We start from the raw sequence: 14,805 nt of genomic DNA on the forward strand, positions 1-14,805 counted from the left end.
CTCTCCCTGTCCCTCACCTCGCTCGCCCTGGCCCTGTCCGTACTGGCCTTCAGCACCTCCTACTGGTGTGTGGGCATGCACAAAGTGGTCAAGCCACTCTGCCTCTCACCAGTCAAAATGAAGAATTGCGGCCCTAATACCAGCCAGCCCCTAGCCACTGGTAAGGGTGCACTCCTGCCTTCACATGTGTGGTGCATTCTATGTTAATTCTATATTAATAGAATTATAAAGTCCCTGAACTGTGTTTACACCGTAGAGTACCTGTAAAGTTCACCTGTTGTTCCTGGGTTGTTATTTGTTATTTGACCAGTAACCAGTGTGCGAAATACGGGGGGTCTGACAGCTCCGATTAACCCATGAGACCCCCTGAAAGCCTCAAAAGCAAAATTTTAAGGGGGTCTCATGATCGGTATTGCGCAACAATAGGGAGATGGGGACCCCCCGAATACTGACGGGTATTTCGCATACTGCCAGTAACCCTCACGAGATGACTGCCCAGACAATTGCAGATAAAACGCGATGTTTGACGGATAGCAGCAGTAATTGGAAATGGTAAATTTGCTGTACCCATTTTTAGGAGTTCATACATATTTTGAAATTTGAGATTGAGATTTGAATATGTGTTTGTATTTTGTATTTTTTTTTCCAATTTGGATTGACTATAGCTCGTTGAGCATGTTGTTAAGGATTCTTTTTAGGAAATCGTTATTTAAAAAAAAAAAAAATTTTTATAAGCATATCTGACCAAAAGTATTTTTCCATTCAGAGAGTTCCGCGCCTGACGGAGATCCCACTGCGGGATTCAACAGAACAGCCCCCCTATTAAACTACAGGCAGCCGGTCGATGCCGTGCACTACATCTGGGAGACCGGAGAAGACAAATACACGCTTCGATACTTTCATACAGGATTCTGGGAGTCCTGCGAAAAACACAGTGATGGTAAGGAAGAATGGTGCGAGTAGCCTACTTATGGGGTGTTTGGAGCTCTGACTGGTTCCTGTTGTGTACTGAAGATTTGTTTGACATGAAGGAAATGAACGACCGAAAGCGCTGAGCCTCGGAAGGAAAGAGACGCCGTTTCCACTCGGGGTAAAGACGGATAAGAAGGGAAAGGCAGATTTAAGCACCAGAGGCTGATGGTTTCGTTTCTCCGTGCAGGTGAGAGATGCCGCAGCTTCATGGAGCTGACTCCAGGTGAAAGTCAGGGTAAGCTCGCGATTCACAGCGTTTCACATAAAAGACATGGAGGTCGTGAAATAAATAAGTATTAGAAAGCATATAAGGACGAAATATTAAAAAGGAAAATAGGATAACAGCTAAATATAAAATAGAAGCTTAAGAATAAAATAATACCAGTTGGAAATAAATGATTTTGACTGAATTAATGTGTGTTTCTATAATGTTCGACTGTCTCTTTTTATGACTTTTTCTTAGGGAAAAATCCAGTTAACTGCTTATGTAGTTGCTTCCCAGTGTAGATAAAGCTCACTGCTGATCTCTTCTCACCCAGACAGTCAAATAGGCCTATCTAGTTTCAGATCTTACCATGTTGTTGGAAAGATGCCTGTGCTTAGGGTCCAACAGCAGAGCCCCCCTAGGAGCCAATTGGTTGCGATTAGGACCAGAGTGTGTCGTCTTGTCCATGTCTTGGATTGTGGCTTCTGCCGGCAGGCGTCCTGTGGCTGTCTGTGGTGTCGGAGATCATGCACATCGGCCTTCTGGCCACCGGCTTCATCCTGATGTGGATGGAGATGCTGTGCGTGTGCTCACACAGGGAGATGTATGCGCTCAAGGTGAATGCCTTCGCTGCTGTCTGCACCATCCTGTCCGGTAGGCCACCTCGCTTACACGCAAAGAGCCGTTTGTGTCTGACAGCTTTTATACTGAAACTCTTTATATGTTCCCTTCCCATCTCAGAATATTTCCCATCACTTCCCTTTCCTGCCCACTTTTTCCTACATACAAAAAGGCCACAGACACATTTTTCAAGATAAAATGTACTGATATTCTAAAAGTTAAGTTATGCTTCTTGCCAAATGTTCTTGTAGTACTTAGACTATGAAATAAATGTAGTTATCAATTAATTGTGGCTCTGTCGTCTGTTAAAAAAACTCCAAATAAAAGTCTTTGCTATTACAAGCGCCACAAATGACTTAATTAAATTGTTGTGAAAGAGGACTAAAAATTATTTTCAATCTCTAAGAAGGTTCCAGTATACTGTACTAGCACATACCATAACAAAAAAATATCACTGTCTTCATTCCGAGGGGTGGCTTTCGTTTACATTTCCTGTCATATGGTTGCGAGTCATTCCCCCCACCCCCCGTTTCCTGCGCCCCCAGCATGGCTCACTCCCATTTCCTCTCTCTCGATCAGGGCTGATGGGAATGGTGGCTCACATGATGTACACCACGGTGTTCCAGCTGACCGTGACCATCGGGCCCAAAGACTGGAGGCCCCAGACATGGGACTACGGCTGGTCGTTTGCGTAGGTGACCCTCCGTCCTTCAGGTCCCCATGAAGTAAGATCCTGTGCTGAGGATTTAATGATTTTCTTTGCACCTTCCTTCAGTTCCTTTTCCCCTGTCTGTCTTAGCCTGGCCTGGATCTCCTTTGGCTGCTGCATGGCCTCTGCGGTCTTCACCCTCAACTCATACACTAAAACGTCAATCGAGCAGCACCATAGGCTGCGAGCACGCTTGGAAGATAGCCACTCCAGGAAGGCACCGCCCTACAATGAAGCCCTCCCCGGGGACGGGGTCTATTCCTTTGCTGATCTCCCGCACTGCCCCAGTGGCATCATGGGGTTAGCAGATGGGGTCGGGCTTAACGACGGGGACGCGGCAACCCTAGTGCTGCTGGGGGGGTGCGAGGGGTGTGAGGATTGTGAGAGGGAGATGGATATCATGGCAGCGAGGATAGCGAGAGAGAGGGAAGTCTCTCTATGCTAAGCCACACTTTGTTTGGGTCCCTAGAAGAGCAGGCCGGACAAGGATCACTATTCAATACTCAACCTGTGCCTTCTGTACATAGCAGCTAGTAAAACATGAAGATACATTCTCAGTTCTTTCTATAAAACTAAATAGAGACTGATTTTTTGCCGATGTTTTTACCTTCCTGATGAGGATCATGGGTAATGACGACTGATGCGACTGACTGCCCTACAACACAACTCGGTTGAGGTTGCCAGCCTATGTGTGTGTTTGTTCCATGTACTGCAGCTGAATATCGTCTTAATGATGTCATTATTATGAGCGTGATGTGCTTTTGAAAATGTGACCCAAAAACATACTTTAATGTGATGTGTTAAATAATAGTTCATATAAAAGTCATCCTTCCATCCATCCATCCATCCAAGTTTTCTACAAGTCATCCAAACACCTTCTATATGGCATATACCGTACAAAGGGGTGGTGGATATACTGTGCCTCAGTGCACAAAGCAAGGTTCATAAAGACATGGTTGGGTGAGTTTGGTGTGGAAGAACTTGACTGACCTGCACAGAGCCCTGACCTCAACCCCATCAAACACCTTTGGGATGAACTAGAACAGAGAGCCAGGCCTTCACATCCAATATCAGTGCCTGACTTCAGTGCACCTCTTCTGGATAAATAGGCGAAAATTCCCACAGACACGCTCCATATACTTGTGGAAAGCCTTCCCAGAAGAGTGGCAGCTGTTATAGCTGAAAGGGGGGGACCAACTCCTTATTGATGCCTATAGACTTAGAATGGGATGTCATAAAAGTTCCTGTAGGTATAACAGACAGGTGTCCCAATACTTTTGTCCTTATAGTCCATCCATCCATCCATCCATCATCATCCATTGTCCTTATAGTGTAAGGCTGAATTAATATTATTGTATTAAGAATAATTACAAATGATTCATTCTGGAGATAATAAATAGAAAATAATTTAAAACTACTTTATTAAGTTAGTTTCATAGTTAATGTGTAGTCTTTGTTGAAAGTTCTACTGTTTCCTGTTAACATATACAGGTATAGCATAAATAAATTAATGATTTCTCGAGTGATGTGCTCCATTTGTTATGCAGCCATTGCCTGATGCTATTTAAAGTGCCTGTCGCCTTCTTTGAGTTGTTCTGAACATTTATAAATACAGTGACCACTACTGGATATTATGATTAAAAAGTTAATGCGTTAAGTATTTAATTCTAGTAAAACTTCGCCTGTAATTTTAATTCTATCTGCGTTTAGTCACTGGATGCTGTCAGTCGCTCAGTGTGTTTTGCATTAAACAATTTGCTGGTGATTTGCTGTTTGTAAAATCTTTTCTCCGCTCTTCCCTTTACTCTACTCTGTTGTTCCTTTTTACACTGAATTTCCACAGCTTGACTACAATTTAGAACATGACCGTTCACATTTATTTTTTATTTGTTTATGCAAAGAAATGATGTTTGAATAAAACTAGCAAAGAAATGGAAAAATTGGACACCAAGAGATAATCCAGATTATGTATAAATAAGAGATGGGTAATTAATACTTCTGCTTTTAGTGTGTAAAACACAGAAGTAAGTTGTGTGTTAAATCCAGCAAAAAGGGTCTGAATGTACTGCTTAATTTCAGCTGCCACAGGATCAAAGGCAGATTAAGAAAGAGGTGGAGATTATGTGTGACCTAAACACAATTACTTATAAATTTATATGCCCTCATGACACTATGTGCAGGGTTTTTTTTTTGGAGAATATTTATTTCATATGTAATACATGTTCAAAAACAAACACAAATACAAAAATGTCAAATGCCACTAACAGATATGGCAGAAAATGTAATGATTACGTAATATCTGTTGGCTGTAAAAATCATTTGTATTTTCGTTTCAGACTACTCACTTATTGTCAGACATCAGATATTTATTCCATGCACATAACTAAATCCCTCATGACATTTACACTTTTTAGAGTTGCTGAGGACATTCGAAACCATAAAATGTGATTAGTGCTGGTCCTGGTTCCTGTGGTTCTCTAGATGAGCATCATTACTGGTGCCCCACATCCAACCACGAGCAGTGGCAGATACAGGCATGGCAACTGGCCAGGGTGGCATCTTCTTAGGAGGCACCAATAACCCCCCCCCCCTCCCTCCCTTTATAGAACCCCCCCCCCCCCTCCCTCCCTTTATAGAACCCCCCCCCCCCAACTGTCACTAGCAAGTTGCCACCTCCTGAGAAGTCGGCACAATTGGTGGCCGTCATTGTCGCCTATAGGACTGACTGGCCCTGAAGCTGATGGTAGGTCAAGGTCCTTATTAAAACTCCAGCTAAACAAATACTAGATAACTGGTAGCCTGGGTCTGGTGTTAGTTACTAAAAAGTTAAAAAATTATGTTCATATTGTACCATGACTGATGTTGTTAATAGTACGATGAAACACCAACGATGTCATGAAACGGCTTCACTGTTCTTTGTATGTCACATTTCCCAATCAGCAGTCAGTATGCATTAATAATGTACAAAGTTATTCCCAAAAATGAAAGAAACCGAGGGCCAGCAATGATTCTACATGTTAAGATGCTGGACTACACACTACACAACTTTATAATAGACACAATTTGAAATTCAAATTTGGGGCGGGGTTTATTTCTTTACAGGATCGTACTGAATGAGGCGGAGGGCATCCTCATTCTCCGTTACTCCTTTGATGAATTCGCCTTCAGCCAACTTATCTAGAGGAGAAAAGAAATCCAACAGTTCCATGTTGTTCCTGGCACCCTTAGAGCAAAGGTAATGCTTATTTAACATTACATATGCATTGACACAAGTTGTACTCACCATTGTCGGCCTTATTAAAGTAGCCCCATAACTTGTTGGCCCGCTTCTCTGGGGTATTCTCATCCTCCGGTAGCTGGGCCTGCTCCTCCTTAGGGATTAGCTTGAAAATGGCCTTGTGGATAAAAGAGAAGAGTATGTAAAACGGAGTGCAGCACTGTCACACTTCCCTGAACTTCTCTGTACTATTTTAGGCTGTTTGCATCGTTTTATCTTGTTTCAAATGTTTTGTTCACCTTGATACGGATTGGGAAAATCACATCTGTTTATGAAACAGACTTTTTTTTTTTTTACTTTGGTTTAACTGGTGGAAAAAACGACTGTATTATGAATGTGAAGACCGTTTTAAATAATTACAAGATCCAAATATAAGATTTTAAACAAGTTAGGATATTTTTTGTTTTAATATTTTATGATAGTACAACTCTTTCCGATACGTTTTCAAAGCAGCTATGGTGTCTTTTTAACGTTTTTGGAATTATTATTTGTAAAAATTGTATTTTGATATCGTTTTTAAATGTTAATATTATTAATAATAAATGATAATACTACAATGATCATGATGATAATAATAACAATAATAATAATAATAAGAAGATAGCCTAATACATTTTATTTGTAACGCACTTCACATTTGCAACAAAATAAAAACGCCGTAGTAAAAATAACATAAGCATAAACAAGACAGTAATTTTGACTCCTTTTTTAAAAAAACTCTCATTAACCAATTAATCATATATTGCTCACAATTTAAGGGCACCACCTTAAAACCGAAATGCGAAGTCTGTATTATTAAGTTAAAGAGAAAAACGCAATTAATAAACAACATTGAAACAGTGGAAAAAATTCCGTACAATGTTATGGATACTTTTTTTCGAGTTGGAAAAATACAGGCCTAGTGGTATTTCGAAAAAGAAAATGTAGATTATGTAATCATCATGTATATTATATAAACCCCCCCCCCCCTTTTTTTTTTCTCTTGCATTGCGAAATGGGTGCCTCGGCTAAATATTTTAATGTGCGAGATAGCTTGAAGTCAAAATGTTTATGTCCGTAGATCCGTAGATGCAGTGCACGTGGTATACCACTAGATGGAAGAGAATATTCACTCTTTCTGGATTCGGCTGTTAACTATGTTTAGCGTTTAATGTATTTTTCTAATCAAGTGACTTAAATTAGAAAAACAGCAGGCGCGGACTGGCCATAAGGAGTTCGGGAATTTCCCCAGCGGCTTTTATTCACCCCGGTTAAGTGATGCCGATTTTAGATGCTACATACACCGTGTTTATAGACCGGTTAACCTAGGGGTCTCCAACTCCGGTCCTGGAGAGCTACCGTCCAGTAGGTTTTCTATCCTACCTGGCTTCTGATGAGCCACACCTCATGTAGGCCTAAATACCAGGAACAGGTGTGGCTCATCAGAAGCCAAGTAATAAAACCTACTGGATGGTAGCTCTCCAGGAGACCCCTGGGTTAAATATTAAGTAAATGACTTTGGTGTGATTTTTCTTTTTTTCATCTGCTTTTCTCCTTCCTTTTTCTTGGGGAGGACGATGGACTCTGACCGTCTGTAAATGTTTAAAATGACTCTTGGCAGGAAATCCTTGTTGCAGGTGTAGCAGAAACATTTTACATTATGCATGTCATTATAATTCCTGTTCCTTCTCTGACGCAGACAAATGTGGGCAGACCCAGTGTCTGGGGGGCAGGAGAGCGCAGAGCCCCATAATTTTGTCCTGAGCCCAGGAATTGTGTAAGCCGGCCGTGAGCATGATAGCTAACTTTAACTTTAGATTAACTTTGTGCACTATGATTGGATTGACTTTGTGTAGTATTATAAGACTGACACTATGGTTATCTGGATTTGTACCACCTTGATAGCTAGTACTAGATCCCTATCCAGTGTTTTAGTTTCTGCAAAGTAACAGCTTATAGCTAAAGCAAACAAATAAATAATATTGAATAGTACTGAATTGTGCATATAATCAAAATTAAAATGTATCCTTATATTTGAATCAAATAGATAAATAGATTTTGTCTTATTATTTAACTGTAATTTTCTTGGTTTTTGGTTCTGGTACTGACTTAATTCCAGGTAAAGAAGGTGTCAGATGTTTCTGGCTGCCTTGAGTCGCTTTAGTAGAATCTTGCTTGTAACACCTACAGTACAACACATCTGGTCCACATCTCTGCTGTAATGGAAACTTAACCATGTGGCCCCCAACTCACCTGGCAGATCTCAGTCACCTCTGACTTGGTGATGTAGCCGTTCTTGTCGACGTCGAAGAGTGAGAAGGCCCACTCTAATTTGAGTGCCATTTTCCCCGAGGAGGTGAGGTGCAGGGCAATGATGTACTCCTTAAAATCCAGCGTGCCGTCATCGTTGGTATCGAAGGAACGGAAAACATGTTTAGCATAGGTCTTAGCATCGCTGTCCGGGAAGAAGCGCTCGTAGATCTTCTCAAACTCTCTGGGGGAGATGCGGCCTGACGGACATTGCTTTTGGAAGTTATCGTACCACTGACATAGCTCTGTCTCCGAGAACTTGGTGTTGAGTTTCAGGTCCTCCAGGATCTCCTTGGACATGGCGCTGCTCTTTGTGTTCCCCATCTTCTTTGGTGGATAGAAACACTATGAGTGTATCGTGTGTAGAACTTTGCCCTCTAGTTATTGGAGTTTATTTAGCACAGTGTTTTGACTGGGATTCAAAACTCAATCTTTATTTTCTTCTGCAAATTCTCTCTTCCAAAAATATGTCACAGTTCAATGGTCTCTGCAAAGCAAATTCCAATAATTAACAATGCTCACTACACACAAAAACAGACGCGGTTCATGTCTGTGTACGTGACCAGGAATCAGGAAACTGCTTGAGGCAATAAAATGGCCAAAATCCAATTACCACATACTAGCTACTGTAGAGAAGTATGAAAGAAGATGTTGTCCAAGAGATACAGCCTTAAAGAGGAAAGGAGATAATCTAAAATTTCAGAGAAGGATATAATAACAATAAAATAGATAAATAAAGGAAGAGCAGAAAACAAAATATTATGGCAGGAAAAATGCCTATAGGAGAGAGGAGAAAGAAACGTCTGACACAAAGTATGACAGAAGAGCCGAACTGAACCTACCAGAGTCAGGAGGTGAAACAAAAGTGAGGGTTTTGGACTGAGGATGGTGGTAGGAGAAGGGAGAATCAGGAGCCTATTTCTGATGGCTGGCTTAAGTTGGTTATCCAGGATTTGTAGTGACTGAGCCTCTTCAAGACCTCAATTAACCTCCAGTTTCTTATTCTGCCTGTGTGCTGCCATCAAAAGTGCTCTCGGTCCATTTGAAAGCTGTGTCACATAACTGGCCCCGTAATGAAAGAGTGACTAATGTTCACACTCAGAGTGACAACAATGAGAGACGCGAGAAACGCAAAGCTAATTAAAGGCACTGAATAAGTGCTAAAGTATGAAACTTAGCAGCTAGGAAAATCAAAATGAAGAAACATTACTATGATCAAAAGGAAGTTTTTGGTTTGGTTTTGGTTTTTATTTATGAAAAATACATATTTGGTCTAAAATTAATTTTACTATAAAAATATTAAAAATAGGCAATACTGTGGCTCAATGGGTAACATTGTAACCTTCTAGGTAAAGTATTGCTGCTTAATCCTTCCACATGCCAATGATAATTAAGGGGTCACTAAAGCCCCGAATGAGGTATTGTTGTATTTCCTAGTGTCCTATGGTGTACTGGAATTAGTTCTGTATCACACCCTACCCCGTTACCAGTAATAGTGTCAAGACTATTTTGACATTAAATTGGTGAATTTAAGGCATTAGGAACTAGGTATAGACAATCACTAAGAATTAAAAGAAATATTTAGCCTCACCGAGCATAGCTTATTACATAATACAGATAATAACATGTTTGCAACATCTGTTTCATGACTTTGTACAGGAAACACCAGCATCAACAAATAATTAACCTTGAAGAGTGCCATCTGCTTTGGTTAAGCTAACTTTTAGCATGTTTTCCATGGAAACCTTACTTTATACGGGTCTATTCACACAAAAAGCACATTAATTGTTTACTTCCAGACCCTCCACAGCAGGTATCAAACATTGTTCCCACCCCCTCCCAATTCAGTGGATACAATTATTTAAGGTTAGCAAGAATCTATTCTCTGTCTTGACTTCAGAACTTGAAATGAGCTTATCTGATTTGTCTTTAATCATAGTCTAGCTGCCATCTGCACATTCAATCAAGTAGACAAGCATCTCTGCTTCCTTCTTGTCTGGTATCAGGTATTTTGAACTGCAGTAATAAAAATTGATAATATTTCTCTCACTTCGTCATTTTATTTAATTTGGGTTTAACAAACACATAGATGATGTATCATTGTTATATTTTCATGCAAAAAAAATTGACATTTTAATTTTTTTTTATCAAGGACGACCTGGATTAGCTACATCAACAACAGGTAGCTAATTTCCAGGTTATCTATATGAAGAACCTTTTAACAGAAAATGATGAGCACAGTCATGCCTGAAATAGACATGTCCAGCTTTAATCTCTGCTTACCCCTTACATTCCTCTGCTGCTTCTCACCATCTGTGCTGCTAAGGAAGCCCTGTAATTCATTAGCAGGATTTGGACAAGGAAGAAGAACCTCTCTCAGGATCCCAATCTGTTAATCCACCTGTCGAACTGCCAATATATTTACTGTCATCCCCCAACGTCTCCGTGTTGCTAGACCTTTCCGCGGACGCTCCTTATTTTCCTCCTCCCTCAGCTCCTTTTACACAAACTCTTTCCACTCAATGCATCCATGTACCGGCCCTCTTTCTTTAACTTGCACCCCCACCTGTGTGTTTTCTTTCCCCGTTCTTTCTTATTGTTTCTACAGGACAATTACTTAGTCTATAAATACACTCAGAGATTCACCCTGTATTGGATTATCTGTCCTAAACCAATGACATCACTGCTCCCACCAAAAATAAAATAAAAAATTACAGCCTCTCAACTCCTCTCTTGAGGTTTCAGTCTGGGTGCCATTCACATGTAACTATATTATTAACGTGTCAGCATAATAAAATATGATATGGTGTAATACAAGTCCTTCTAAATGTTTAAATGCCTGAAATGAACTCACATACATTTACTTATCCCAATGTGTGACAGCCAAACTGATCAGCTCTCACATTTCATAAAGCACGGCCTCCCAAGTATATTACAAGCATAACGACACCAAATGACTGGGCAAACATACCTCCAAACATCTCACATATCTTACCTCAGCAGATTACGATGTTAAATCCTGGCCAGGCAGCCTACCATTACGTTAACGTCAGAGGACAGACACGGTAGCTACGGCTGGAAGGGTAATGTCTGTCACTCTTGCCACACGGCTGCCCTTGCTGTCGCCATCCCAGGGCTTCCAGTCGAAAAGTCTTTGTTCCACATACCTTATATTGGGTTTCCTCTAGGTCTCGCTGTGTGTTTGTCGTGCACACACACATGATCATGTGACCCCCCCCCCCCCACATACTGAATATAATTTTAAAATAATTGTCAAAAAAGGCTCGATCAGAAAATTAATAAATAATTTTTCAATTGACGTGTTTGAGAAGAGATAATACACACCGACGTGCATTTAATAGACTGTAATTAAATGAATTATTAAAAATTAATTATTAATTGAAGTCTTTGCAGTGTCTTTAAATTAAATATAAGAGTTCACTGAAAGGTAGCACCCTGGTTGAAACCTGCCCACACAAGGTGCCATATAAAATTTTGATGAAGAAACACTAAGCAGAAATACACATGGAAACATCTGTACAGTGGCACTATGGGAAATGAGTTGGACATCTGCAAGGGATTGTGGGTAAAAGTCCCAGAAAAACACTTCATCATCTCCCAAGACATAAGCTAACAAAGCAATACTGTTTGGGTTAATTAATACGTTTTTGTACATCTTACGACTAGTAAATGGCACAAAGCAACATACATGCATGTTATGTATATCCAGAGTTGCGTAAAATAAACGACAGACTAAGTACACTTTGTTTACCTATGTTTACCTAACTAATTACCCAACTACTAAATAATTTGCCCTTCTACAAAACAATAGATAAGTAGAAAAACAAACAAGGAATGATTAGAACAAAGCAGGATACATTTATGTGCACGTCGGTTGACAGAGAACCACAGAGAGGCAGATTTAATATTGTGCTTCAAAACAGTTCTTGAACAAATGTACACCAGACTCTGAATTGCTACAGCCAAAGTGAATTGATCTTAAGATCTGTTTTTCAGATTTAACATTAGCGATGGAAGAAACAGTGAAAAAAATATTAAGTGGAAACACCCACAGGCTGTGCCATTTCCTAGTGAAACAATAAACAATACGGCCTCGCCAAAGCACCAATATCAATCGAGGAGAAAGAGGGAGGCAGAGAAGGAAGGGAGCGGAGGGTCTAGGGGCCGTAGATAAATTCTAGTTAATGGGTTGTAATGACACATAATGACAGACATGACTTTCCCACGGAATTGAGTGATAGAAACAAACAAACGATAGTTAGAATAACAAAAACAGAGCTTGTCTGCCTCAGGTTGTGACTCAGCTGATAAAGGCCAGAGCTGGGAGCTCGTAACTTCCATTCTGTTTGCCTTCACACTCAGTAAAGACAGCTTTATAAAAGGAGAATCCGTGTGTTGAGCTATTCTTTTTCTACAGCTTAATTTAATATAATTATTCTCTTTCTCATTGCTGGATTTTATCACTTAAATGCTCCATTCTTGGATTGGATATCAGCATCAACAGAAAAAATAAAGGTATTGTTTCAAAAGCTACATAATTAATCACATTTTTAAAATGTATATATTTTACATACATAATTACTGATAACTGCAACTGCATGTTCATTTGGGAACGTACAAAAATATTTCTGCTTTAATGAAAGATTATCTATATAATACATATTATTTGTTTATTATTATCTGTTGAGCTAAAATAAAACTTATTTTGGAAAATGGACACTGGTGTAATAACACAGGGCCTAAATATCTATCCATTTGGCATGCAGACAAAACGCAAAGCCCACCCATACTGTTTGATTAAATGTCCTTCAGGAGAGCAGGGGGTAAATAAAATCAAAACAGAGATGGTTTTTAAACTGCTGTTACGTTGCTGTCATAATCGTAAACATTACATATATTTTTAAATAACTAATCAGCAAAAGTATCTTTTTCATAATAAAGGTATTGATTAAGCACGGCATAACTATTTAATAGTGCACAACTTACTAAATCGTATTACTCAGTTCTTTTGATCAAAACGTGTGGGTTGATGGTTTTGATTTAATGGGCATACCAGAGAAATTAAGGCATTTAATAACAAAGGAACGGCGCCTCGGTGATTTGGTGTTTACAATGCTTTCTTGTAAACGTAACATTTCTTCTGCACCTGAGAGTAGTACTTATTTTGTTTTGTCTACACAAATGTGTGGTGAGTTTTCTAAATTTATGGAAATGGAGAACTGTGGTTAAATCATACAACTCCAATGTGCCTCAATCTATTGATTACAGATGGTTTTTAAAGTGTATAATGAATTACTTTCTTTGTGAAACAGGACTGGATACACAGACAATAACAGAAAGAGGTCAAGGCACTTATTAAAAAACTCTTTGAGAAGAAACAAACCAATTAGATTAGTGGAGAAGGGTCAACCAGCCTACAGAAAAACAATGTCAAACTGCAGCCTCTCTGAACGACCTCCTTCCACCGTGATATTTGACACCCGGTCGGAGGCGGTGATCTTGCCCGATGGTGTGGTTTCTGTGGCAGGCATCACCGTGGTGACGGGGGGTGCTGAGCTGACTTGTGGATCCTGCCTGTTGGCCTTCGGCGTTTGGGGAACCCTGATCGGCGTCAGCGTGGTCCTGCTCGGCATTTGGGACCAGAAGGCAGAGAAACACGGAGTTTCCACTCTGCTGGCTTTGGGACTGGTGATCCTGTCTCTTAGCTTAGCGATGGTGCTGGGAGTTGCTGGTTACCGCTACAGCAATAAAAAGAAACAAGTCATTGACTGGGGGAATGACGAGGGAAAAGTCGTGATGGTGGATGAGAGGAACACCGGTTGTGTGAAGACAGTTACTGTATAAATGTTTAGGCTACATTATAAAATTTTACACTGCTTCACACCTGCCATAGTCTACACGTCTTTAGACTACAGTCGATTAGATGCCATATGCCTTTTAAAAAAAAAAAAAAAAAAACAGGACCGTGTTACATTCAATAATAGTAACCCTATTATTGAATGTAACACGGTCCTGTTTTATTTTTTTTAGTTGCCAACTGCACTGAACGCAAACAGTTTATTCATACAGTATTCACTGTTCGGGCATTTTCTCCATCTTACTTTGTGTGTACATTCCAAGACGGGTTCAAAAACCTGGACGATGAACCAGATCAAGACACAATCAAGTAAAGAAAATTCTCCAAGAAAGTTTTGACCCGTCAGGGGACCGCGACACGGCAATATCCGAGAAAAAGAGAAAAAAGTTTAAAAAAAAAAAAAACTTGTGCTTGTTTATTACTAAATAGAGTTGAACTCATGATCAGGCTACTGCTATTATTGAACGTCATGCTTGACAATGTCTCTGATAAACAAACGGTGCTTTACCCAAGTAATATACTTAGTCTTATTTGTTTTTCAAAATGAATATCCCCCTTCCCTTTTCTAATCAGCGGTTTTAATCAAACAAGAATGTAACAGGGAAAAAGACTAAATGTTTCCTGTGATACGGGTTAAGCGATCGTTTTCTCCCTTTTTAATACTTACAGAAGCGATCAAACGGCATTACAGACTCTTCTTACTTTTAACTCACTCTAACTTTAGTGTTCTTTTATCATTCTTTTCAAAATATAATTTTATTTTGGTTACATTTTATAGACAAACTATTATGTACGAGGGAATAAAATAATTTAGTTTGTAAAGATGACAAGTAAGTAATAACTAAAGAATGGAA

The 14,805-nt window shown here is 39.8% G+C and overlaps 3 protein-coding genes across 6 annotated transcripts; 2 read left to right on the top strand and 1 right to left on the bottom strand.

Annotated features, from left to right (window-relative positions):
* Positions 1-488: 488 nt before the first annotated feature.
* On the top strand, positions 489-4,272 carry LOC111845774 (germ cell-specific gene 1-like protein). Of its 2 annotated transcripts, XM_023815431.2 has the most exons (7): positions 489-552; positions 767-940; positions 1,032-1,090; positions 1,160-1,207; positions 1,673-1,831; positions 2,378-2,489; positions 2,598-4,272. In XM_023815431.2, the coding sequence occupies exons 4-7, from the start codon at positions 1,180-1,182 to the stop codon at positions 2,950-2,952; spliced, it is 654 nt and encodes a 217-aa protein (XP_023671199.2). In that variant the 5' UTR covers positions 489-552; positions 767-940; positions 1,032-1,090; positions 1,160-1,179; the 3' UTR covers positions 2,953-4,272. The 2 variants fall into 2 exon arrangements, with proteins under 2 accessions (XP_023671199.2, XP_023671198.2); XM_023815430.2 differs by lacking the exons at positions 489-552; positions 767-940; positions 1,032-1,090 and having other exon boundaries at positions 1,096-1,207.
* Positions 4,273-5,156: 884 nt separating this feature from the next.
* On the bottom strand, positions 5,157-11,241 carry rcvrn2 (recoverin 2). Of its 3 annotated transcripts, none has more exons than XM_023815433.2 (5): positions 11,069-11,241; positions 10,357-10,482; positions 8,017-8,560; positions 5,791-5,902; positions 5,157-5,684 (listed from the first exon to the last, which is right to left on the bottom strand). In XM_023815433.2, exons 3-5 carry the CDS (start codon positions 8,395-8,397, stop codon positions 5,596-5,598), a joined length of 582 nt encoding a protein of 193 aa, XP_023671201.1. In that variant the 5' UTR covers positions 8,398-8,560; positions 10,357-10,482; positions 11,069-11,241; the 3' UTR covers positions 5,157-5,595. The 3 variants fall into 3 exon arrangements, with proteins under 3 accessions (XP_023671201.1, XP_023671202.1, XP_023671203.1); XM_023815434.2 differs by lacking the exon at positions 11,069-11,241 and adding an exon at positions 8,916-9,135 and having other exon boundaries at positions 10,357-11,009; XM_023815435.2 differs by lacking the exon at positions 10,357-10,482.
* Positions 11,242-12,287: 1,046 nt separating this feature from the next.
* On the top strand, positions 12,288-14,052 carry LOC140592676 (transmembrane protein 100). Its single transcript, XM_072716622.1, has 2 exons — positions 12,288-12,609; positions 13,407-14,052. The coding sequence occupies exon 2, from the start codon at positions 13,522-13,524 to the stop codon at positions 13,936-13,938; it is 417 nt and encodes a 138-aa protein (XP_072572723.1). The 5' UTR covers positions 12,288-12,609; positions 13,407-13,521; the 3' UTR covers positions 13,939-14,052.
* The last annotated feature ends 753 nt before the right edge of the window (positions 14,053-14,805 follow it).

The sequence above is a fragment of the Paramormyrops kingsleyae genome, chromosome 9 (genome assembly GCF_048594095.1).
Source record: "Paramormyrops kingsleyae isolate MSU_618 chromosome 9, PKINGS_0.4, whole genome shotgun sequence".
Lineage (NCBI taxonomy): Eukaryota > Metazoa > Chordata > Actinopteri > Osteoglossiformes > Mormyridae > Paramormyrops > Paramormyrops kingsleyae.

Excerpts from the sequence above, each read along its gene's own strand:
- LOC140592676 (XM_072716622.1), top strand. The coding sequence starts at position 13,522 with ATGTCAAACTGCAGCCTCTCTGAACGACCTCCTTCCACCGTGATATTT.
- LOC111845774 (XM_023815430.2), top strand. The coding sequence starts at position 1,138 with ATGGTTTCGTTTCTCCGTGCAGGTGAGAGATGCCGCAGCTTCATGGAG. Across the intron at positions 1,208-1,672 it reads GACTCCAGGTGAAAGTCAGG|GCGTCCTGTGGCTGTCTGTG; the intron begins GTAAGCTCGCGA and ends TTCTGCCGGCAG. Across the intron at positions 1,832-2,377 it reads TGTCTGCACCATCCTGTCCG|GGCTGATGGGAATGGTGGCT; the intron begins GTAGGCCACCTC and ends TCTCTCGATCAG.
- rcvrn2 (XM_023815435.2), bottom strand. The coding sequence starts at position 8,397 with ATGGGGAACACAAAGAGCAGCGCCATGTCCAAGGAGATCCTGGAGGAC. Across the intron at positions 5,903-8,016 it reads AGGTGACTGAGATCTGCCAG|GCCATTTTCAAGCTAATCCC; the intron begins GTGAGTTGGGGG and ends TTTATCCACAAG. Across the intron at positions 5,685-5,790 it reads CTTTAATAAGGCCGACAATG|ATAAGTTGGCTGAAGGCGAA; the intron begins GTGAGTACAACT and ends TTTCTCCTCTAG.